The sequence below is a fragment of the Aulostomus chinensis genome, chromosome 10, assembly GCF_037954235.1.
Source record: "Aulostomus chinensis isolate RoL2024-O1b breed Wild chromosome 10, RoL_Achi_v1.0, whole genome shotgun sequence".
Taxonomy (NCBI): domain Eukaryota; kingdom Metazoa; phylum Chordata; class Actinopteri; order Syngnathiformes; family Aulostomidae; genus Aulostomus; species Aulostomus chinensis.
The window spans coordinates 2,902,333-2,928,039 of record NC_141329.1 but is presented as its reverse complement, the minus strand read 5'-3'; the positions used below and the strand labels follow the sequence as shown (position 1 = coordinate 2,928,039).

Sequence of the window (25,707 nt, the reverse complement as noted above, 5' to 3'; positions counted from 1 at the left end):
TGTCGTTGTCGGTCTGCACCTGAAACGTAAACACACTTTGTTATCTGATATAGCAGAACACATATGAATACTCACACACACACACACACACACACACAGGAATGATCACCTGCCTGGATCAAGGTGTTAAGACGCTCAGATTAAAAAAAGCTTGTCTTTTTTTTAAACTTTTCTGTTTCCTTGCACTATTTTTTTTGTCTTTTTTCCCTTCATGCTGCTGTCACAACAGAATTTCCCGAATGCGGGATCAATAAAGTTCATCTTCATTTTTTTTAATTCGTCATGACCAGGCTCCTTGAAAATGAGTCGTAAATGCATCGAATCAGAAACATGAAATGTATCAAATGCATATCAAACTCAGCTGCTGCTGATTCACAAGATGTTTCTGTTTTTATTCCCTCCAAACTAAAGGAGAGAATCTGATGGGACCAATGTGGCATTATGGGTAAAAATAACATTGACTGGAATCATGAAGAAATACAAAGCCTGTGTTTGTTTTGTTTATCGTTGTAAGTTCTTTTTGTTTCTTGCATCACCCAAGAAAGGGAATGCCAGTTGGTTCATAAGTGAAAAGTAAGTTTGCATCGGCTGTAGTTTTTATCCGTCTGCTTGTTCTCTTCTACTTGTGCTGTTGCTGTTGTTGTTGTTTGTTGTTGTTGTTGTTGTTGCAGGTCACCAAAGGTTTTGTTTTGCATGTCATGACAAAAAAAATTAACCTTTTTAAATAAAAGTTGAGGATGGAAAACAAAACAAAAACCATCCCATGTTTCTGTTCTGGGCACAAATGGGTTAAGAGGCTGAATCTCTCTAACAAGCGAAGAGCAGTTACACGCCTCACTGGGATTCATTTAAGCGTGTGTGTGTGTGTGTGTGTGTGTCTCCAGCAGCTGATAAATGAGGGATCATTACTGCTGCAGAGATGCAGTATAATGAGCTCGCTGGATCCTTGAAAACCAGATTCAGATGAAGAAGTGATCACTTATCTTGGGGTGTGGACACACACACACACACACACACACACACACAATCTCGTCTGTTACAGAGCGATTCAAACAAACGAGATCGTACGTGTGTGTCGCTTTTACAAAAACATCTTTTCCCATCTTGGAGCTCGGGTCTGGAACCAGATCGTGCTCTGGTGGGAGGTTTTGGGGGCTGGTGGCAGTTGTGTGGGACGCGTCTTAAGATAGACTGGCTGGAGGCGAGTGGCACGTCGGATTTATTCATGCCTGCTAACTCACACGTGAAACGGCGACCGAGAGCGTGAGAACGTGAGGAATGTGCAGAGGTGGTCCCAGAAACATGGAGGCCCGCGCAAACAGCATCAGGCCGTACTGAGTTTCTAGTTGGGGCCCGTTTAGGGGTTTTGGAAAACCAGGTGCACTTCGCTGCAGACCTTCATGACGACTGTCCGAGGCTGCCAGTGCGTCTGAAGGAAAAACCTGTTTACTGAAAATGTGACTTTACAAGTTGTAAGACGACCCAGATACACTAAAACTCTGCAGCTGAACGCCTGTTGGACCAGTTGGCCTCGAAATACTGAACATTCACATCACATGAATCTTACTCAGCATCTGTTGGGGTTAGCAGTACTACCAAGTACACAATTTGTTTATTATATCGCAATTTTGTACACAATCACCACGGCTTCACCACCAGACGTTGCAGCACCCAGAGACACAAAACCTGAATCTGAAACTCCAATGAAAACTTCAGTTTTTATACGTCCTCGAAAAGGTTACAATACAAAACGCCACAGCACCAATGTGATGACCTGAAATGCTTCAACCTCTTTATTACACACACACGCGCGCGCACACCATTCAGAACACACACTCCATCGAATCAAGCGAAATCCCACTTTTTTTCCTATCAAATATTACTGGTGTAAAATATACAAATAGACAGCATCTATTTCTTTTTTTTTTAAACCGTGCGTTGTGCAGTAGATTGGAAATTCTGGCAGAAATCTGGATTCGTGAATTTAATTCACATCAGCAGTTGACTTGCGCAGCCGTCTTGTTTAAGGCCACAGCGTGAAGAAACGCACGCTGGACTTTCATCTCTCGTCTCCTTTTTTGAAAAAACATCTGCAGACCAAACGGAACCAGAAGAGAAAGGCACAAGTCTGTGCGGCCAACATGGCTTCCCCAGGAATGTCTCTGTTGGTTATCCAGTGAGAACGCTGCGGCGCGTCCGCCTCAGGAGCCCCAGTAGAAGCCACGGTGGGGCCGGCCGGAGAGAACATGATTGTCAGCTGTTACAATCAATAATAAATAACAGAAAACCACGTGAATGATTGGAATGTGAGATTCAGGTTGGAGCTACAAAGAATACAGCGGTTTGCATAAAAACATCCATATAAAACGCCTGAATGTCGTGAAAAATATTAATTTATCTTTGCTTGTTTTACAGACACTCAAAGACGGCACGTAGTAAAAATACATTCTCAGCCTGCCCGCTTTTTAGGCGCAGGACAGGAGGCAGACGCAGACACAGAGGCCACCGATCATGGAAATACAGTATAAACCCCAGCCAGTCCGTCTCCACAGCACGAGCTCATCAGTTCCGTCCGTGTTCTCGTCCCAAAGTTCCTGACTGGGGTTTTGAATGGATGGCTGACTTTATTCCTTTGGGAACGAGTGAAATCTAACAGGTTCTGTGGTCAAATGAAAAGGCACTGCAGCTGCTGGACGCCTCGGTCCGTCTCACATCTCCGCCCTCCGGTTGGTCCCGTTGTCCCGGCCGGCTCTGTCCTCCTCCACTTCCTCCTCCTCTTCGTAATTCTCCTCCTCGTTATTCTCCGCCTCTCTTTTAGGATCCTCCTTCCGTCGCCCCCCGTGGTTCATCGCTGCGTCCTGGAGGACACCGCAATCACCAAAGACAAGTTAGCGGGTGGAACGTTAGCTCGGAGAGGACGGATGCAGTGGAAGATTAACTCAGAGAAAACGAGAGGAAAAACACACACGCACACACACACAGATTCATTCATCCCTCCATCGTCGCTCCACATTGTCAGCAGGGTCAAAAACAGAAAATCCTGCTGGTCACTGTCACGTTCCAGCATTACTCAGGAGAAACCTTTAGCTCTTAAGGCACTGATCATGCATTTTACAACTTAGCATATAAAACTATTGAGTACAAAGTCATCCAGATACTTTATGATGTTTTTAAATCTTAAATGTGTGTGCGGTTCTTGTAAATGTGTGTGCGGTTCTTGTTCATGTGTGCGGTTCTTGTAAATGTGTGTGTGGTTCTTGTAAATGTGTGTGTGCGGTTCTTGTAAATGTGTGTGTGCGGTTCTTGTAAATGTGTGTGTGCGGTTCTTGTAATTGTGAGTGTGCGGTTCTTGTTAATGTGTGTGTGGTTCCTGCTGGCCCACTGGATTCTTTTCAGGATGAATAAAATTAACCAAAACACCGATAACTTGACACCCTGAGAAACCTGACGCCATTTCAGCAGGATACACACAGACCTGCTCAAGTTACACACACACACACACACACACACACACACACACACTTTAACAAGGCCATGTTAAAAAAACAAACAAACTTGTCAGCACATTCTTCTCGCCAAGAACTGGATCAGGTTGTGATGTTACTCAGGATCTATTTAACCTACTTTTGTCTGGATTTGGGTTCACAAAATCCAATTCTCCCTGACCCCTCCAGAACCCACCTGTTCTACGTTTTCCTCGTTATACGGATCCTCTCCTTCCTCCTCCAGTTCCTCCTCTCTCTTCTGCCCACCAGCTATGTCCTCCTGAGCCTTCAGCACAAGACACCAACATTGAACTGAAGGTAAAAGCTGTCTGCCATAACTGCCAACGACCTTTGACCTCTAGCTACTAGCAGTACTAGCGAACAGTAATGCTAGCTCTCTATAATGCACCAGGGAGGAGCGAACGTTCAGAGTATTTCTTTGATTTTGACTTTGAGACATCATAAACACAATTCTGTCTTTTTCTGTGTGTTAAATGTCTCCAAGTCGTCTTTAGCATCTCAACAGACGGAACGTGTCACACACCTCGTCCTCTATGTCTTCCTGGTACTGGTCATCCAGAGCGTCCTCCTGCTGATCTGGGTTCCCAGCCATCTAAACACACACACACACACACACACACACACACACAAAACAATGACAACACACTCAACAGAAGCAGATTTTCTGCCAGCTTCAGCTTCATTATTTCATCTTAAATGTTAAAAAAAATTGACTGATGTCCCTGATGATGTCAGCAGTCCCCTGTAGGCGGTGTCAGACTCACCACCAGGTCCTCCTCCACAGCCGGCTGCTCCGGGCCTGGGTGGGTGTCCACATGCTGGGCTGGCGCTGCCGGTTCCCCTTCCTCCACCACCACATCCTCTTCCTCCTCGGCGGCCCTGTGCTGCGGCTGCTCATCCTCGGCCTCCTCGAACTCGTCCTCTCCCTGGTTGTTTGGGTCGTCTTCAGGGTCGAGCTCACTGTTGACGGCACCCTGCGGGGACGGAGAGGGAAGCAACGATTAGATGTCGATGGAATTATTGTGTCCGTGAGACTAAAAAAACCCCACATGAACACGTTATGCAGATACGCCTTGACATCACGGATGATAGACAGAGAGATGTCAGGGTTCTCCAGGGGGCCTGAGGGGCTGCACCAGGCTGACCTAGCAGCACCTCAGTCAGGCAGAGGAGGAGGATGGAGGCTCTGGCTGCATGTGGGGCTCATTGCTCTGGTTTATTTCTTATAGTTTACAGTCAAAGTAACCATATGAGCGTCAGAGGGAACCCCCAAAATTAATAAACACAAAAAAATGAAATCCCTTTTTGGCATTAAAATGCCTTCTTTCTGTTCTTTTTTGTCAAAAATGCAGTCAGTTTTTTCACAATCGTAGAAGAAAATATTCTAGGGGTCTTGAAAGAGAAGTGAACAAGTTCAAAAACGCCGGCGGTGAACGAGTTAATAGTGAGGGACGGAGGGGAGCTCACCTGCTGATGTGACAGTCTTGGATCCACTTCATGTTTCACCTCCTCGTGCAGCATATGAACATCACTCTCTGTTAACACACACACAAACACACATTCGCGGTGTCATGTTCCGTCTGGATGTCCTGGATGTTGGCGGTCGTTCCGTCCGTCTCACCTTCTTCATCAGCGTGATGCTCCTCTTCTCCTTGGACAATATCATTGTCCATGTTTTCATACTCTGTCCTCTTCCTGGTAAAGAACCACAGATGTGTGTGTCATCAAACACTCCCACGGCTCCTGAATGCGCCTTTACTACGTGTGTCCACATGTAGTATGAAAATAAAGTATCTATATACATTAATAAAAACTGCAGTTCTTGTGTTCCTGACTTGACATGGCATGAACCCGACCTTGATATACAACATCAGTGCTCCTGGTTCTCCCACCTCTGGTGCTCCTCCCTCAGCAGCTGCTCCCGTTGGTCGGCCTCGCGGTGATGCTGCTCCTCTCTCTCCCGCTCCTCCTTTAGCCGCTGCTCCCTCTCCTTCAGCACCCTCTCTCTCTGCAACTGCAGGGCATCCTGCCTCATCTGGATCATCCGGCGCTCCTCGGCCCTCTGAGCCTCCAGGCGCCGCTGCTCCTGCTGCTGCTCGTAAGCAGACTTCACACGCTCCACCTGGGCCGGAGCCTGGTGCTGGGGGTGGGGCTCCTGGTGCACGTTCCGGCCCTTGCAGGAGACATACGGATGAAACATGAACAGCGCGTAGGATAAAGAGGAGAAATTAGGGTGCTTTTATGTTGACTTCTGGTTGGAAGTGCAGCATCAAACACTGAGCGAAGCTGAATTTATTCCCTCCAGAGTTGAAGCTGAAAGATCAAGGACTTTAGTTGGATGAATGAAGCTACAATGTCCTTTTTAGCAGTCTTGGGGTCAGTAGAACCAGTACAGCAGTTCTAACCGGATGCCTCTGGCTCTCCAGGGCGTTCTCATCTTGCTGGTCCTGCTCCTGCTCCGGCTCCGGCTCCGGCTCCGGCTCCAGCTCCAGCTCCACCTCCTCCTCCTGCTGCTGCTCATCCTGCCGTTGGTCGGGGTCTTCCTCCAGTTTTTGAGGCTGCCCTGCCTGGGCCATCTCCTCCTCTGCCAGCTCCCGCCTCCTTGCCTCTCCGTCCTCATCCTTCTCTGACAAGGCATTCTGTGACTCAGTGAGGTGAGACTGGACTTCAGCCTGCCCCTCCTCGCCCTGGTGGTCCAACTGAGACGAGAGCTCGGCATCAACACCGATTTCTCCACACACATGTACTTGTAAGATGTCACACTGGGACATTACCCTGGACTCTGTGTCCTGGTGGTCCTCTTTATGACTAGGGTCCTCCTTGGGTTCTACGGCCGGCTGGGCCTCGTGGGCTCCTGCTTGGGGCTGCTGAGAGTCTGGCAGCTTGTGTCCAAGGCTTGGCACCCGGTCCATGGACTCCTTCAGCTGTTTGTACTGATCCACTTGCATCTATAAATGAAACACAATCACAAGATAGTCGTACTAGACATTCAACCAACATATCCCATCATGCAACTGGTAAATAGGAATATATGACCTCCCACATTTGGTTAAGTCTTCCTGTTTATCTTCTCAAAGGTCTCAACATGGCTGATAATTGAGCTCCAAGTCCATGCAAGCTACTTTATTTGGGTATTTCTACTTTTACTTCTGTAAAGGCGCTGCACACTTCTTGCTGCTCTCAATTATTAGAAGCTAATTTACAGTCAAATCTGAGTTCTCGTCTCATTCAGCCTCATTATGAGGGAATTCATTTGTTAAGTAGAAAATCTTGCAAATTTTCTGCAGAGACAAATATGTTCTTTGCTTGAAATGTCTCCAAATCAGATCTTTTTGGCTGATTGGATAGATGTCCTGCTCTGATGGCTCTGACTAAACCCCCTGGAGTGAGAGAGAGAGAGAGAGAGAGTGAGAGTGCGCGCGCATACACGCGTGCGTGTGCTTCAACCCCAAGCAATGATAGAGATGCGCAAATTAGCAAATTTAGGCTGACAGGAGGACAGCGAGAGGGACCAGGATAGTGAATCCTCATCGATCGAGACATAAAAGAGGAAAAGCTTTCAAATAAATCAGCTGATCTGTTCAATTACTCCCCGTTTAAAGGTCGTTCAGCAGCATTTCATCTACAGTAATTAACCCAAAAACCAAGCAGCCCGCCGGGCATCATTCCTCTCCTCCAGCAGGGATTATTCAGTCCACTGTGATACAGTTTTCTCTTCTCTAAGAATTAAAGGTTTTTAAGAGCTGCTTGATGGGAAAATACATCTTGAATATGTCTAGATGTGCAAATGTCAGGTAAGATTGACGGAAAATAAATTTACAACAAAAACAACATGGATGGAGCATCAGTCAGCTGCTGGTTTCTATGCTGCAGCCCCACCTGAGCTGCAGCCAGCGCACTCTTGTGGTCCTGCAGTGTAAGTGCAAGCTGGTCGTGGGCTGTCTTCAGGTCCTGGTGCCGGACCTGCAGACAGACAAGAGCCGAACGGTCAACCCCCTCCATGTATGTGCTGGTCCACAGCCAGCAACCGTAACAGGTTCATCTCAAACGATGCAGAAAAGAGCAGGAATATCACATCATCCTGGAACATTAAATTCTATTTCTTCAAACTTTTTAAAGAACAAAACACAGACGTGTTGATAAGAGTAGAACATGAGGACGCGAGCGAGCCCTCACCTGCGCATCCTGCAGCTGGACATGAATGTCATGGTGGGCTTTCCTCAGCTGTTTGTTCTCCTCTCTTAGATTATACACACTGTCTGCAGGTGGGAACGTTCACACAGACACGGACAAGGACATCAATCAGTGACAGAATCCAGTCTTTTTGAAAAGCCTTTCCTGCTATTGTTGCTGTTAGCTTGCATGTGAATCCAGCTTAAAGGACAGTAGAGCTTAAACCACACACGGGGGGGCGACGTGGCTCAGGAGGCAGCCTGGCCGTCACTGGTTCGATCGGTGCCACTTCCACCGTGTTGAAGTGAACTGAACCCACAATCGATGGTGGAAGCTCTCATGCACGTCTCCATCCTACTCTTCAGGACCATTGTGTGAGTCACAGAAGCAGAAAACCACTATGTAAATGATATTAATAATCATTTACTATCATTCTGCAACAAAACCTTAGCGGGGGTTAAGGATCTGGGAGGCCAAGACTCAAACCTGGGACCCTCTGGTGCTGCCCAACACTCCCATTTACCAATCATGAATTATATCTGAAGTACTTTTAATCGAACCTTGAAATATCTGTGACATGTAGTATGTTATTGAGTCAGAAGATGGAGACAAAGTACGAGCGCTCAACACTACAGTGTAGATACACATCCCTGATGGTGTGTGTGTGTGTGTGTGTGTGTTAAAACATTTGAACTTTCCCTCCGTGTAGCTCGAGAGCATCTGACTGCTTCTGGGCAAATGAGCAAAGAGGAGGCGATCATGTTGTTACAGCGTGAAGTCGTCAGTCTGATCATTTAACATTCACAAGCTGCTTTGTATTGCCCGTTTATGGTTAAATGTAGGTGTGTCAAGGGGGCGGGGTTTCACATGCACGCAGTTCCAGGCTGATCATGAGAAAGAAAGAGAAACTGTGAACGTGCACAGTTTTATGTCTGGATTTTCTTCACCTACATGATTTTGGGCTCTTACACAAGCACACCTTCAGTATGAACTCCTGCTTTCACACAATCCCCCACAATCCCTTGCACACAACACAGGTAAAACAAGGGAGTTGTCTGGCCGCTCGCTGTTCGTCAACATCGCCAGCGGAAACGTCTGATACATTTTGGTTCCAGAGATGAAAAATAATATTTGTTGCTGTGCTACAAGTTTGAAGGGGAAGATCACGTTAACAGAGTCGCCTCTGCAGAATTTGACTTTTATTCGTCCACGTGGGAGCAGAGGAGGAGGAGGAGGAGGAAGAGGAGGAAGAGGAGGACCTGAGCGTCAGTCCCTTTGCTACATTCATCACTGAATTTACTGCCAAGTTAAACCTCTCAAATTAAAAGTATTTTTCTTGTAACATTTGATGACGAACATTCGAAGCGTGCCAGTCTGTTAGCTCATCATTTCCACATTAGTCACTCACTTTTTTTTAAACTTTTTTTTTTTAATTAAAAAAAAAAAAAAAGCTGTGGTGAAGGCTGATGTCAGTTAGGTAATAACGGGTCATGATGTAACAGTTGGAGGCGAGTGAAGTGGAAGTAGAAAGTACACTTTTAAACAGAGCACTGAGAAACAGCTCGACCAGTGCGCAGTAATCCGGTGAAGTACAGATTCAGAAACGCTGTGCTTGGACAGAACGAGTACTTCTACTTCCTTACTGTCCACCACCGCTTATTTCCACTGTTTAATTCAAGGCGGCACCTTTGCAGTGACGCACACTGGCTAGATAGTTGCAGCGTTTCTTCCCTGAAGGTTTGTCTCGGGTGCGGAAAGACCCTGCTATTAAGGAAGTATCCCTCCTATAAAGGAAGTAACCCCCCCGTGGAGTGACGGCCAGTACCTTTGAGCTGAGAGACTTCGGTGTCTTTGACCTGCTGCAGCTTCACGTAGCGGTCTCTGTGCTCGTCCAGAAGCCGGCTGTGGTCCTCGCCCTCCATCTGATGCTCCTCCTGCAGCTTGTAATACTGCTTCTTCAGGTCCTCGTGCTGGTTCTGACGACGGACGACACCGATTACTGCCACCTGCTTTTATTTACAACTGAAGTATGAGCAGCGATGGTTGTGGGTTTGTTGCGGATTCAAACCTTCAACATCTGATGTTGCACTTGTAGAGAGTTCAGTCTGCTGCTGGAGTCCTGCTGCAGGAGCACAGAAGAGAAGAGTCTTAGCTTTATTGTTATTTTACAACAGATGATGAGAAGGGGTCGGCTTGGCCAGCATCTACGATTCAGACCACCAACGAAACAATAATGCGACTGGAGCTCAAACCATGAATGAGAAACGTACCTTCTCTTTGTTCAGTGACTGCTGTGCTTCCAGTTTATAAACCAGATAATCTAGAACAGATTAGATCATCAACAACTGCAACTGAGAATTCTAGAAAAACATAAAAGTATCATTCGTGTGGATGTTTCTCTCCTAATTAAGTTATTAGGGCCTGAGCCTGAAGGTACTTTTTTTTTTAATCAATTGTATCTTGTAGCCTCAAAATAACTGAATTCAAATTGTGAACGCTACAAACAAACATGGCTTCTCCGGGGCTCGTCTGTCTGCTCACCTTCTTTGGCCTTTTTGTGCTCTAACCTCTCCTTCTGGAGAGACTTCTCCAGCCGGGAGCGATGCTCGTACACCACTGAAGAAAAACAGGGGTGGACAGAGAGAAGAGGGGAGGGCACAGATGATTAGAACTCTCTGGACTCCATGGTGAGCTAAACCGAGCGATCCATAGTACAAACACAGTCAATAAACTGCAGAAAATACCGCAGCAAGACAAACAAAGGTGGTATTCGTTTGTGTGTAACTCGAGCTGTGGGTGCTTTCACCTTCACCGCTCCCCTCTGACACGGACGCTGTGCTTCCACCTGCACCTGCTGGTTTGTCTGTCAGCAGGACAGCACACGGAACTACAGGCCCTCCTGCAGCCCCACGACCGACTCAGGAAACGGTGCAGATCATCACCCACCCCCCACCCCCCCACAGATTTTAATCAATGTCTCAGGAAATATTACATGCACACTTATCTATTTGAATTTTGAGCAGAACTCAATAAAAGTGTATCTAATAGTGGACCACAGGCCTTGGTGGAGCACTGCGCTCCCCTGAGAGCCCTTCTGGTCCAGGATTAAATCAACTGAAACTGAAATAATCCCTCTGGCCTGCAGGGATCATTTTAGCAGCTGACATCCACTTGTTCCCATCATCTTGGCTTGTACTTGCTCCCATGAAGACCCCGTGATCTTAAACATCCAGAAAGAATTGTGAGCTTGAAAAGTGTCAGAACAGAAGCCGGAGAAAATAACAACCGGCCAAGAGAAGCCGGAGAAAATCGATGCGGGTGATGAATCATCCAATCAGCAAGCATCTGAACATGACCTCCACGTGTTCTTTCACACTCCATCTAGCACGTCCATCTGTGACAACGGCCAGTTTTTCTGGTTTGTTCATTAAAGGCAACACTTACTTGCCGTCCTCCCCACAGGCAGACAAGGAAGGTAAAAACACTTCTCCCCTTTGTGTGTGCAGGCGGGAGGTGAAACACACGCTAGTTAGCTTAGCAAAATGAACAGTAGCAGGTAGGAAGTGTTAGCATACCTCTGTAATAAGTCCCTCTGGATTTGCGGTTTGTGCCAACATAAGCGAGCATTCCGGTTCAACCGCTGCACCAGCTGGTCACATGTCATAGCTCGTCTCAATCATAAGTGTTGGTGGGTGACTGACTGTAGTCTTATGAAACGAAGGAGACACACATTCTACCTGACGGCGCTCGTCAGAGTTGTTCGCCGTCAGTTGCCATTAGCCACGAGCTACATATACGTGGCTGGCCCTTTCTGCATTCTGGAGTCACTAAGAGGTGATGCAGGAGGGAAAGTGTGTCTGCAAAATGAGCGTCTCCCTATTCCAGCACTAATTTGTTGTCTCTGAGCATTGAAAGTCACGTCCTGTCTTGAGGGGCTTGGCTGGAAAACTTGATGATGTGGCCTTTTCTTCCTCAGTGCCAACTCAACCGGATTCATGGGGAAATTTGTTGACTACGTGATCTTAGTGATAACTTCTGAGGGGCAGAGACACTGAGGCCGTGACAGAGGAGAGAGAACGACACGGGAGGCGGAGACACGAGAGGGACGCAGACAGTCAAGGAGGGCGATAACAGCCAGACGGGCTGCCGCGTTTCACTGATCACTCCGATTTCTTGGTCACCATAACACGTTTCTCAATTTTACATCAACAATATTAACAGTCTGATTAAAAACGGCTACGGTGGCGAAATAATGAGCAAAAACAGAGATCACATTCAGAGTTTCGTCCTATGTTTGTATTCAGAGCTGCACTGCAACAACGGATTCACTGATGAGACATCAGTGACACCTTCATTTTTATTCTGCACGTCTCATTATCTATGATGATGATGATGATGATGATGATTATTATTATGCTCGATTTTGCGATCCCTCCGCTGCTGTAACACCTGGAATCTCCCCATCTGTGACACTAATTAGGGTTTATCTTATCTAATAACTTGTCAACACAGACATACTGGAACCTTATCTTTCCAGCGTGCCTTTGATAAAATCCCGGGGGGGGAAAAATGTTCCTTTCTCTTTTATTACAAATACAGTGAGAATCGTGAGCAGAGACAAGTCACAGCTTTTATTCTCGGCTCAGACAGACGAAGCACGCAGGCACAGCACTGACCTTCGCTTGAAGATCTCAAAGAGAAGCAAACACATTTTTTCATATCCTCCAGAAACTCTGCTGAAAGGTGTTGACCCGAGTTTCTGCAGTGGACATTCTTGAGTTTTTAATGAAAATGTGCTCACAGCTGCACAGAACTCCGACTAAAACTTCAAATGAGAGTTTCCCCAAGTTCATTAAGACAACGCTGGAATTCCTCCAGACCGGATCAGATGAACGCTCGGCTACAGAACACGAGATTAGGGAGGATTTATTTTGCTCGTAGGAGAATCTGTACCCTCTCAGCCATGTGAAAGATGATACACACACACATACACACACACACACACACACACACACACAGCACAAAGACATCCAAGGCGACAGCTACAAAAGAGCTACAGTCCCAGAAGTTTGAGTTATTACGCCCCCACTAGCAGTACCTCAAGGATACCTCATTATTCACTTCATGCAAAATCAACGCCCACCTTCAGCTCAGGCTGGAGAACGGATCGTTTCCTTGTTTCCCCGCTCAACCGTCTGGTCAGTGGCCCCCCGTTGATTTTAGTGTGAACAGCATCGTACAAAGTGTTGTAATAAACCAGCTACACATGATTCCTTTCAATGAAAGCTCCTGCTGTAACACAGTAATCACTACAATGTGTACCAACACTCCCGGGGGCCCCCAGACACACATCTACACACTGATCCTTTTTACCCGTGCCCTTATCTGGTTCAAACCTCCATCAGCATGGGAATGAACCTTTATTGTCTAAGTCCCCCCCCCCCACCCGTAGACCAACACAACATTTCCCTTCTGCTGCGGTGAAAGTGCGACCGCAGAGCGAGAACAAGGGAGAGCTCTATAGCGCTGACCTTTACTGGCCGGCAGCTTTAGATGCGGAGGAGATCGGATCAGTTAGGTTGACTGGTGGCGTGCACTCCAAACACTATCAGTTGCAGAGGGAAGTAGGCTGCCGGGCTTCCACTGTGTGTGTGTGTGTGTGTGTGTGTGTGTGTGTGTGTGTTTGCGTTCATGCAAACACAGAAGAAGCGCAGCTCCATTTAAAAACAGATGAGCCCCGATGTTTACTTGTAACAATGTTGCACAAAGTCTCAGCATCAAATTGTTCTTGTAATCACAAATCGTCAGCTTGTTTTGTGTCCTGCTGTTGTGTTGATCTGTTGCGTGTCTGTCCGTCCCTCCTCGGTGACGCTCCCTGAGGTTTCCGGCTTTTTTTTTTTTCCATGTTCAAAGGGTTTTTCGGGAAGTTTGCCGTCACCCTGATCCAGCGTCGAAGGACTCCGGAGCCCCTCAAGGCAAATTATGATTGATAATTTTGGGCTTTACCAATAAAACTGAACTGAACTGGAATGAAAGAGCCAAACACATGGATCACGTATTTTCCTGGATGATCCAGCTGCGTCTTCTTCAGTCTTCGCAGCTCATACTTTTACATCGGTGTTAGTCATTCTCCTGAGGACTCTCTCTGTAACGCGCTTGCAGCCTCTGCTTCTGATTTCAGAGCAGGAATGGCCGACCTGCGCGGAGCTTCTAACGCCGGTGGCTTTCCTTTGGAGTCCTACTGGTAATACAACCCACACAGGTGCTTTAACAGCAGCGACCACATCCTTACTCTCATGTAAAAATAGACATCAGTTCAAGCCGGCATGAAAAGACTTCGGCAATACCAGGAGGAACACTTGAGACCCGAAACCCAGTTTGTTTAGACTCTCCCAGTTTCTCTTCTCAGCCGCTGGTTTATCTTCAGACAGCAGCTTTGTGTGGTGCCTTTATTTAGCATTAATCACTCACACCCTTATTGTTTGGAGGGCTCTTTGTTCTTGTTGTTACATTAGGTTTGGGCTGGTTTCCAGTTTGAATTCCTAACCTAAACTGGTTTGAATTTTTGCAAACCGGTCACCCTGAAGAATTAAAAAGAGGCTTGAATCTGCTCCTGCTGGTGGAATCTGATTTATTGATCCTGTCTGGTCTTTTGCTTCATATCAAAGCAGTTTGATCATCATTAAACCGGCCAAAGCACTAAGACAACACAAAAAAACCCAACTCCATCCATTTTCTCCCCCTTATCCTGTTAAGGGTCACGGGGGGTGGAGCCTATCCCAGCAGCCTTCCCCCTGGACGGGTCACCAGTCCATGGCAGGGCCAACACATAGAGACAGACAACCATTGGCTCTCCCAGCCACGCCTACGGTCAATTTAGAGTCTGGATTAACCTGGTCCCCTCTTGATGTCTTTGGACTGTGGAGGAAGCTGGAGTACCAGAGAGAACCCAGCAGGAACAGGGAGAACATGGAGACTCACCCAGAAAGACCCCATGCTGCAGCCGGGGCTCCACCCACAACCTTCTTGCTGTGAGGCGACGGTGCTGCCCACTGCACCACCGCGCCGCCAAAATACCAACTATACCTGATAAATCATAAACATATCTAACCTAAATGACACAACAGACAAAGAAAGAACTGTTCAGGCGGGACTTTTCTTCCTAAGAACAAAGTGAACCATCAGCGTTGGGATGCGTGAGTCAGTGTGGGGACACATTTGCACGTAGTGCAAATTCATAACCAGAAAGGTCACGTGTGTTACCGGTGGCAACAGTCGATCGATACAGCTGGCTCACAGCCCCCAAGACATGGCCCACTTCTAATTTTAGGACACAAAAACAGCCGTCAGCGGTCGCCGTGGATATCGAGTCTCCCAGGTTGCGTGATTGGAGGCGGCTGACAATAGAAACATGGGTGTGGTGCACAAGTGGAGCCACGCAGAGATGGTGGTCAGATTACTGGTGCTGGGCTTCCAGATAAATCAGCTTGACTCTCGTCCTTCTGAGAGGCAAGAGTTCAACATCCAGCGTTCTCCTTTCATCCTCTTGGCTGTGGCACAGACATTCCCAACTGTGACTCGTCTCTGTCTTAGGAACAGAAGAGCGCGCCGTAAAACTGAGACGACACCGTGTGTCACAATCTGAAAGCCACGATATGCAACCAAAGGCTGAGATGACAACAAAAACATGGCTCGCTTAAGAAAAATAACGTCTTCTTCACGCTGTTGACGGTGACGGAGCGAATGATTGTTTTCCTCTCCGCTGGGGGAAGCATCCCAGCCCGTCTGCCTGGTGGTCCACACGTCTACACGCCAACATCCACGATGGGGGTTTTGCAGCGTCTGACGTTGAGGGGAGCGTGAATGTAGGTGGATCAAAGGCTGCATGTAATTATAAAACTTCAGGCTCTGATGTGGTCAGAACTCTTGTTCAGAATAGATGAAACCACGTCCAAGCGGCTCCGTCTGTCTTTTTTTCTCCTTTTTTTTAACTCTGGGAATAATGGCGTGGTAAGAAATCTAACTTCCTGTGAGCACCTCCTGGGGGTTCTAGGTTTATATGGCGTCAGTAAATCTATGGATTTCTCTCAAGAAAGCCTGTTCAGTCTTTTGCATTTGTGGGGTTCCTGACATTCGGTCACCCTGCAGGTGTTAATAACTTTACTTTTGTGGTTTATTTTTAAAAAATGACCTCCTGAAAATGTACCTTCATGTAGGTCAAGGACAGCCCTGCAACGATCGGTGAAACAAATAGATATAAATGTTCTAGAGCTGGGCAGCACAGGGGAGCTGCAGTCCTCACCGTGGCCCCCAGCAAGAAGGTTGTGGGTGGAGCCCGGCTGCAGCACGGGGTCTTTCTGGGTGAGTCTGCATGTTCTCCCTGTTCCTGCTGGGTTCTCTCTGGTACTCCAGCTTCCTCCACAGTCCAAAGACATCAAGAGGGGACCAGGTTAATCCAGACTCTAAATTGACCGTAGGCGTGGCTGGGAGAGCCAATGGTTGTCTGTCTCTATGTGTTGGCCCTGCCATGGACTGGTGACCTGTCCAGGGGGAAGGCTGCTGGGATAGGCTCCACCCCCACCACCCTCTACAGGTTAAGAGGTATAACATGGATGGAGGGATGTTCTAGAGCTGCAAGAGTGGAACGATTAAGCAAATTTGTTCATGGTAAGAAAGTTAATCAACATTTTTGATAAGAAGTTAATCATTTGCAGCAAAAGATGTCAAACATTTGCTGGTTCCAGACTCTTGAATATCACATTTTCTTTGGTCTCTTGCGCGGAATTTGAAAAACGCTGCTTTGTGCTCTGGGAAACAATGACAGTCCTAATTTGAAAGATGCCACTGTCCCAACCCAACACTCCATGCGATGATTTGACACACGTCAGTCACTGTTGTGTAATGATGCTGTCTGTGGTCACACCAGGCCAGAGGCTCCCTGTAGGACGCAGCTGCTGAAGCACTGAGAACTGATGTACACCCAGCCGCCTCCAGGTGGGTGGTGACTGGATGTAGGTCAGCTCCCTCCTTACCCATAAAATGGTTTTAAAAATAGGTTGAATGTATAAACACTGTTCCCCCCTCACGTTTGTGTACGCGCCGCTGTCTTCCTCCTCCTCTCCAGCTGCTGCAGCGGCCAGCAGCAGATGTTAGATGACCTCTCCACTTCAAGGTTTACTTCTCTGTTTACTGTTCAGGTGAACCGGGAAACAGTGACTCAAACAGGTGTGTGTGTGTGTGTGTGTGTGTGTGTGTGTGTGTGTGTGTGTGTGTGTGTGTGTGTGTGTGTAACTTAACTTGCTCTTCACAAAAGACAAACATGTATATTCAACCACCAAAAACTTAGTTTTTTATGTTAAGGATTACTCTCTCTTTTTTGTCGTTGCTTGGGCTTAATCAGGTTTGTCTCAAGATTAGAGGGTAACTCTGGGTCAAAGTTCAAATACTGGGCTGCAGCGTAATTACACCTCCACCGAGTCACTGGGCCCTCGGCGACGTCGGTCGGGTCACGTGACATCGTTTACTGGTATACGTCGCTGCCCGCTGTCCACGCTACCACCACCCGCACTCTCCCAGTTAGTTGAGTGGAGGGAAGATGAACAACCGGAGGAAGCATGCCGAACTGAACTCCGGTTCAACACAAATCTAAGAAACTCCTTGAGTTTGTTTTTATAGGAGCTGGTGGTTGTCAGAAAGGGCGGCAAAATGAAAAACGCCTTTTCTTTTGTGGAGTTTGGTGCGAGGCTCTCTGCGCTCTGACAGGGCGCGTCAGTGTCATCGTCGTTACCGTGCGTGTGCGTGTGCGTGTGTTTACCTTGGAGCTGAGCCGACAGGGACTCTTGGTGCTGCTGGTACTTCAGTGCCATCGCCTCCGTCCTCTTCAGCTGCTTGTGCATCTCGTAGGAGATCATCCCGCCGTACATCACCCCGCAGACCACCGTGACCAGCAGGAGACACTGGAAGATCCTCCGCTGCCTCCGCGAGTACACCCCGCTTCCCATGTTGGACCCGCGCCCCTCCCCGCCGCCTGCGCGAGTAAGCCCCGTCTCTGCTGCTGGAAACTTCCCGACTCAACTTTCTACCTCCTCCACCCCCACCACCACCACCACCACCACCTCAGCCGCGGAACATTTCCACGCAGACAACCCGGGTTAAGTGCTCATTATTAGACACAGCTACATCCACTCTTGACTTACGCACAGTTACTTGAAAGTAGCGGCTCAGATTTTCTCTCCACGTCAAAAACGGTGTCAAAACGCCGGACCAACCCAGCTGGAGACCCGCGACTGCGAGTTCGAGTCCAGTGCAAAACCTCTGCGGTGCAAATTTAGAAAAGTTTTGCTAAAAAAAGTTAAAAAGTCCCCGTCGAGGCCTCCATAGCACCTTTTAACTTTCGTTACGTGTCAGCCCCAGCGGCTGTCTCTCATCCAGCGGCAGGTCTACAGGAAGTCCCGCCCCCAATGAATCGTAAATGTCCCTATTCCCGCCCTCGAGGAAATGCTGTTCGTTGATTGGTCAGCTGACAGCTCCGTCAGAAAGCCTCTTGGAACGCGAGGGTGGAGTCTCAATATTGCAATGACCTGTAGTAATCTTGTACTAATATGTCAGGACAGATAGAAAGGTCTTTGTTGTCCTGTCTTGTAATAAAACTATCATCTTCCCAGTCAAATTATATTTTCATCTGAATGTTTGTGTGTGAATTTAAAGTCTCAAGCCAGAGCGGAGACCACGTTCACAAAACAACGGTAATTAATGCCTTCTGAAAAACATTTTATTTGCCGGTAAACACGTGACACAGCAAACATCTTCATCCAACGTTTGACCAGACACACCTTTAATATCAGGAGGCGTTGTAGTGAGTAACAGAATACTGAGCCTGTAACAGGAAGAAATACGGAGGGAGACAATGTGCAGAAAAGAAAATAAATACATCTTGTTAATACAGTGTCACATTTAAAGTACAACCTGCCAACGTATAAATACATCAGTACACGTGCAATAAATACACAAGTTAAATTCACTGATTCCTTGAGTTTTGTGCTGGATTGAAATCATGATTTAAGACATTTGAAGTTCATAAAGGTCAAAAGTATCAAGCCTGTCCTATAAAAGCATTTATAAAATGAAATACTAACGATGGAATTGCATATATTTGTCGAAGCGAACTACATTCCCCCTACCTACCAAGTGCATATTCATCAGAAACACGTTATTTTCTCTAAAGTTGACCTTCCCTCTATGAGCACACGATCGCTGCTTCTACACGTGAAGACGACCCCCCCCCCCCCCCCCCCCCTAAACAATGAGGTAGAGAACACACCGTTGTTGGTCAGATAACCCGGAGCACAGTGACGGAGCAGCGACATCCTTGAAAGTGCTGTTTTTGAACTGGATTATTTAAACAAATTGTCTTGAACAACTTCTTATCCTTGGTCCCGTCCTCAGATTCACCAGAGAGTTCACATCGTCTTTATCTGACGACTTTGGAGATTATTGGTTGTTTTTTTGTTTTGTTTTTAAAGAGAAGAAATGCACGTTTATCCTGCAGAGTAGAAAAGTCTGTTCAACAAAGCGACATCCATTCGAGAGGAAACTTCACATCCATGGTGAGGTGATTATCGGCTACCAGATTAAATATGAAATTAAACACAATATCAAATCTGTGTATTCTAACTGCCTCCAGGGACAGCGGGGTTATGAAGCCTCTGACACTTTGATTTGGGGCATAGCGGGAAAGTTGAACAACCGCACATAAATAATATCAAACCCTGACACAAGCTGTGTGTTTTATGGCACTCAATACTGGATACGGTATGAAAATATGATCTACAGCAGATGTTCCCCTGTCAGAGATTAAAAACAGGCACTTCCTTTTCCCAAAGCCTCTACCTCTGGAGGGAACGCGCTCTCTGAAGTTCCCAGTGACAGACACAACGACAGTTCTTGAAACAAGATCGACGTGCCTGTCTACACAGAAAATGACAAAACCTGCGGCTGGATTAGTGCACAGTTTAAAATAAACTCCAGTGTCATTGCCCGACCTTCTCTGTGGCTCTTCCAGCCTTCATACCAGTTTGCGTAGTGTAGTTTTCCAGTGAATCAAACCGCAAAGACCCACTGGAATTACAGTAGTGGCTGTGTCTATATTGCAATCACCTAAAAAATATCTCCTAAACCACTGCAGATGGCCTGAACTGAGCTGGTAACACTCCCGGGTCCTACAGCACCGACAGCTCCTCCTCATCACACAGCAGAGGCTCCACCTCTGAGACGGCGAGCAGCGCGTTGCTCTTCGTAGGGTTATTCTTCGCAGGGTTGCTCTTCCGGTACAAGATGAACTGAGCCGTCACCTGGCAGGGTTAAGGTTCACGGAGAAAGTCTCTGACACATGATCCATTAGCCAACAAGTGTCTAACAAGTTCAGGTTTGCTGTTGTTTGATTAAAGCCAAAAACCCCACGCAGAGTGGAGCGGGGATGAAACACAGAAACGTGCTAGCCTCGTGGAGCCTGAGCCTGACGTGAGGCCTCTGGGTCACACTAGCTTACTACAGCTCAGTGTCTTTGTTCTGCCGCATGAAGCGTGTCAGTGCTGCACTGGTGAATTTTGAAGATTTTTATCCACCTGGATATTTGTGGTTGTTAAGGCTAAAGGTGCCTCCAGAGGTTTTAATCAAACATCATCTGTGGTCTAGTTCCTTCGTAGGCGAACGTCCACCCTGCAAGGGGAACCCACGGCCGTGCTGCCCTCCGGGCTTACCAGCAAAAACACCTCGCTGTTGCGGCATTACACGTGCACCTGTTAGTCCTGAGGACTGAACACTCAGGAACACTCAGACGTGGTACCGAGCCAAAATGCCAAAAAGTTCCTGAATGTGTGATTTCAAGGATACAAAGAAGTCCAGTATGAGGACTCCCAGGCTGCCGATGAGCCAGGCCAGGTGTTTGATGATGAAGGTCTGCCAGGAGCCCCTCAGTGCAGGTAGGACCACGATGACACTCAGCCCGTACGTCCCGTTACCCATCATGGCCAGCGCAAACAGCAGGTAGGAGGTTCCCTCTGTGGACTGTCGCTGGAACTAGAAGGAAGCGTAGAGATCTTCATGGTTCTCCATACGTCTCTATCTCAAAGGCTTTACCAACATTATTTACATTGACACGCTGATGTTAGTGTCCTCACATGCTCATGTGGAAACCCACACTATGTTCCCCACAAGTTCCTGTTTCACTCACCACAAATTGTCTCCCTGTGGATCCAAAACCAACTGTGCAAATAACTGTGGCCGGCTTAAAGGATACAGCCCGTGGGTTTTTTTTATAATTCATGATCGACCTGTGGCTTTGCAGACAATACTTGATGGTTTCGGTCCTCACCGATAAAATAAAAAGATTGCCCCACTTTGTTATCCCTTAAATAACTGGGTCGGTCCCAAGCACCAGGCCGGTTTTCTTGGTGGAGCTGTGGAGCTGTCGTCCTGCGTCTCTGTTTACCAGAAACCTGACTGATGCTTCTGTCAGTCTGACTTCTATTTGAAGTGGTGATTAAACTCTCTGATTCATCATCTCTTACAGCCTCTATGAGTAATGACCTGGACTCCTTTCCTCTCATGTCCATGCAATGTTAATAATCTATTGTACCGATATCAAGATTGTGTGTTTCTATTGAAACTTCATGTTAAACTTTTACTCTTTTAGACCGTGAGATGTTAACGGTGGGTAACAGAGCAGAGCCGCAACTTTTCCAGCTGCTTTTGAGCTCCGAAGCGTGAAGCGATTTCAGAAAACCACCGTTGCTTTTGACAGAGTGCAGGTGTCGCTGCTGTGTTTGATTTCACGCAGTCTTTCTGTGCACCAACCTCGCTGGCTGTAGTATTGAGAATACAGAATGCAGAAGCTGCAGCGCCCTTCCCACAGCAGCAGCGGCAGCCATCAAACCTCAGCCCTGGCTAACCTCTTCAATCTGGACGAAAAACACCTGAAACTAAAGATTTAGCTGCAAAAATATGCAACTGCAAACAAAATGAGACATGACATTAAGCTGGATGTTGTCAAGCTGAACGAGTAGATGGCCTGACGTGATTGACGGCATCCGTCTCGATGAGCCAGCGCCCTCCAACGGTGCACTGCCTCTCGTCTCTGGGGATACCACATGGATGCTAGCATAGTTCTGGCTCTGTCTGTAGCCACAGGCCAGAGGACACCGTCCAGTCTCTGTAGCTGTAATGCAGCTTTGCTAAGTTCATGACGTCTTTCCATTATGAGCGGCCAGAAAAGACACGCCCACGCAACGTTATGAAACCAAAGAGAAAACAGCGAGTTTTATACCCTCCTTGTGTCCACCAAGTTCAGTCTGTCCTCCAGAAGTGAGTTGCCTGGAGACAGTATGAATGCCGCACAGATCTCTGTCTGGACTGGATCCAAGGAAAACCAGGCAGCCAGCAAGTGTTTGCATTAGAAATATGAAGTTGATTATAATAATCGTGCTTTTTAACTGGATGAGTCCTTGTCACTACGGATGATACGGTGGAAAAGACGACAGTGTTGGCACACGAATTTCAACAGGGCAAATCTGACTGGAATCATTTAGGAGAATGAGAGACAGAGAGAGCGAGAGAGAGAGAGAGTGTGTGTGTGTGTGTGTGTCTGTGTCTGCATGTGTGTGTGTGTGTGTGTGTGTGTCTGTGTCTGCATGCGTGTGTGCCCCCAGAAGTTTCTCTGGCACTGGAAGCCAACTGAGACGTCCCCTCTGTGGTGATTACTAGGTGCAATCGAGCCAGGATGTTCCCTCGGAACAACAGAGCCATTGTCTTCCATGCCTGGCACTCATTTTGACACACAAACACCCTCCCCCCACCCCCACTCCACCCCACCCCGCTCAAAACATTTTTTTTGTGGACCCCCTGGATCCTGGGATCAAGGCCTAGAAGAGTGTCCAAGACTTCTCACACATGTGAACCACAGCAGAAGGCAAAATACAAACAAACTCAGTCGCACCAAGAAAACGTCACTTACATTTTTATAGAGCTGTGGAAACCGGGAAGACAGGTAGAAGATGGACGCCAGGTATCCACATACGTAGCCAGTAATTTCCACTGAGTGAGAGGTAGTTGGACTCTGGTTGAGATGCAGGAGGGAATGGTGAATACACGAGTACAACCGGCTATCAGAAGTGAATCAAAGTCCCTCCAGCGACAGTGAAAGTTCAGGCTCAGCCTCTACCTGAGGATCTAAGGCTGTGCTGTTGTCTATGATGAGTTTAGGTAAAGCGAGGAGGACTAGAGTGGCAGCGCCGCACCACAGGAAGCACAGCCACTTCAGCACAGGGCTCTCTAGAAGACACGGAGAAGTAAACAAGCCATCAGAGCTGGATCGCTAGGCGATGTGTAAACTCATGTCAGCTCTTACTTCTGCTGGAGCTGTTCTTGATCTTGTAGTAGAGAAACTGGGAGATGAGGATCAGGTCCGTGAAGATGTAGAAAACCACAGTGACGACCTGAGAGAAGGACGAGGAGAAGAGAGACTGGCCACTCGCTCAAAGCACTTGTCATGAACACTGAAGCAGCTGAGACACAGACCTGAACACAGCCTGTCTCTGTAACATCCTGATATACCTGGAGGAGCCGTGTGTGTGTGTGTGTGTGTGTGTGTTTACCTGAATGGGCAGTTGGCTGGTCAGGTAGCAGCCCGCAAAACTGGTCAGGTCCCCGCTGAAGAGGAAAAAGAGAAAGCCAAAAGACATGGCCTCCTCCACTTTACCATTGCGATAGGCCTCGTAGACCTGACTGCATAGAAGGATAAGATGAAAACAGAAAAATAAAAATTGGTAAGATGAGACAGTTTTTATTCATTTGATGATTTTAGCTCAAAATAAAAGCGTACTTATTTTTCAAAAAGTTAGCAAATATAACTCAGGCTGTTGTGCAGCCATGTAAACTAAAACAATGAATCCACTTGTGATGATTTTAGAACAATCCAAACCAAGTCTTAAGGCAGCACAACTGGCACCAGGGTGGGGGTAAACAAGGGCCCCAGGGTGGGGTAAACAATTTGGACACACACACTCAAAAACATCGCTGGTAATTTATTTATAAAGGTCCTTCCTTCTGCAAAGGCTAAAACTTCACACATTTATTTGTGTCCGCTTAATAATCATGCAACTGCAACATGTTTATTTCAGTGATTTTTCATCTATAATGTTGATGTTTCAACTACATAAAGTATATTTATGTACGTCACTTAGTGTTTAAAGAGCGTGGCTTTAACTTTTCAAGGCTCCACGGATATACGAGCTGTTTGGCAGCTCATTTTACCTCCATGTTGGACAAACTCTTCCACACAGTGAATCCACGCACTCATGACCTTGTTTTGTAGTTTACGCTGCCTTAACCTGACATGCAATAACATCTAAAAACCTGTCTCAGTCATTGAAGACGCAGGATGCTGAAGTTTAAAGACATGATATATTTATTTGGCCTGAAAGAAATGATGCTGTTTGCTCTGGTTTGCTTCCCACTCTCTTCATGTGCTCCAAGAAGAATTGACCAATTTGAAGTGCACTTCCTCAATTCGTGGTCACATGACTAATGTTTGTAGTTACCTTGAAAGAGGGAGTGGGTCAGCTTACCCAACATGTGATGGATGCTTATTTTGCAGTGAAATTAAAGTGTTTAGTATTGAATTAAATATTGTAAGTATTGAACTTTAAGCTACTCTCATCTAAACTAAACAACAACAAAAAGAACCTGCATCAAAACTGAGTCCCCCCCCATCCAACACTTCTTTAACACAATAAACTACTCACGGCAAAGTGGATAGCAGGAAGCAGAACATGGATAAGAGTCCAATCACCACGCTGCAGTACTCCCACACATTATCCACACACTCCTCGAGCAAGTAAAGGATCCACGGTGTCCCGTTAACACACAGAGGCCGGCCCAGGGCTGGAGAGCTCCAGTTACCCGGCGCCACGTCCGCACCCTGCCCTGGGAAACGCGCAGTGGCCATGGGGAGAGAGCTGTCAACCGGGTCGGGGTGTCTGCCCTTCAGCTGCACACTTTCTCCTCCAGCTGATACCAAATCCCCCGAGTGTGTGATGAGGGGACACTCTTCACAGAAGAGGTCCGACACACACGTCTGCCTCATAGGAGAACATTGGCTGAGTCTGGAGGACAGGCAGCGCGACAAGGACGCAACGCTTGAATCCAGCAGAGAAGCAGGTGAGTTACTGCACACGTACAAGTGCTGAAAATGAGCCAAAGCAGTGGTTCATTCGGTTTATTCCACCGGGATTTCCCGTCTAGCTATCATTAGCTCGGACACTTGCCGCTGTGTAGCTACATCAGGCGACGCTATGCTAACAAAGATCTAGCTTCCGGACGCTTCCACCCCCCTCACCTGATAACACGGACCCAGGGAAAGTTTGTGAGAACCCGTGAAGCTCTCCCACATCCTCACACGTCTCCCTGACCAGGATAACCCCCCGGAGAGAGCTACAGATAGCGCTGATGCTACCGTACATCACTAGCACCTGACTGTCAAGGGCTCTGGAATAAGATGACAACATCCGGCTGGGTTTTCCAAAATAAGACTTAGAGCCAAGGTGTTTCAAACCTGCCAGCTTCAACACACGGCTTTTAGAAATTGATATGAAATACTGGATATGTAGAATGTGTGCTTTTGATTTTGATGCATACATAAACTCAAAATTAAACAATTCTCTACTTGTTCTGAAACTTTCACCAGAGTATTGATTTATCTGAGTATTTCAATTTTTTTTAACTTAAGTGATGGAAACACACACTCATCCCATAATTAGATTTTATTTACTCGATTGAAGGCTCATCAACGTCCCCGATTGTTTTAATTTGAAGGAGAAGAGTTTCACTTCCGCTTAACTGTGTCTGACGTAACACCGCCATCTACTGATCACATGGACAAATAAGCAATGTGACTGCTTTATGTTACAGGCGAAAGGTGCTGTGACAGGCATCCTTCATCACAAATAATAATAATGATAATAAAATAAAATCA

At 47.0% G+C, this 25,707-nt stretch overlaps 2 protein-coding genes across 4 annotated transcripts; both read right to left on the bottom strand.

Annotated features, from left to right (window-relative positions):
- Positions 1-1,585: 1,585 nt before the first annotated feature.
- Positions 1,586-17,726, bottom strand: golim4a (golgi integral membrane protein 4a). Of its 2 annotated transcripts, XM_086215573.1 has the most exons (16): positions 17,494-17,725; positions 10,221-10,295; positions 9,950-9,999; positions 9,748-9,801; positions 9,505-9,655; positions 7,683-7,765; positions 7,386-7,469; positions 6,281-6,454; positions 5,912-6,205; positions 5,399-5,679; positions 5,128-5,201; positions 4,974-5,041; positions 4,271-4,480; positions 4,030-4,098; positions 3,682-3,771; positions 1,588-2,858 (listed from the first exon to the last, which is right to left on the bottom strand). In XM_086215573.1, the coding sequence occupies exons 1-16, from the start codon at positions 17,678-17,680 to the stop codon at positions 2,709-2,711; spliced, it is 2,094 nt and encodes a 697-aa protein (XP_086071699.1). In that variant the 5' UTR covers positions 17,681-17,725; the 3' UTR covers positions 1,588-2,708. The 2 variants fall into 2 exon arrangements, with proteins under 2 accessions (XP_086071700.1, XP_086071699.1); XM_086215574.1 differs by lacking the exon at positions 3,682-3,771 and having other exon boundaries at positions 1,586-2,858; positions 17,494-17,726.
- A 1,253-nt stretch (positions 17,727-18,979) lies between these two features.
- Positions 18,980-25,209, bottom strand: LOC147254078 (lysosomal amino acid transporter 1 homolog). 2 transcript variants are annotated; one of them, XM_086215071.1, is made up of 8 exons: positions 25,072-25,209; positions 24,479-24,838; positions 23,330-23,459; positions 23,083-23,170; positions 22,897-23,006; positions 22,690-22,791; positions 20,571-20,756; positions 18,980-20,029 (listed from the first exon to the last, which is right to left on the bottom strand). In XM_086215071.1, the coding sequence occupies exons 2-8, from the start codon at positions 24,817-24,819 to the stop codon at positions 19,898-19,900; spliced, it is 1,089 nt and encodes a 362-aa protein (XP_086071197.1). In that variant the 5' UTR covers positions 24,820-24,838; positions 25,072-25,209; the 3' UTR covers positions 18,980-19,897. The 2 variants fall into 2 exon arrangements, with proteins under 2 accessions (XP_086071197.1, XP_086071198.1); XM_086215072.1 differs by having other exon boundaries at positions 24,479-24,659; positions 25,072-25,197.
- Positions 25,210-25,707: the final 498 nt, after the last annotated feature.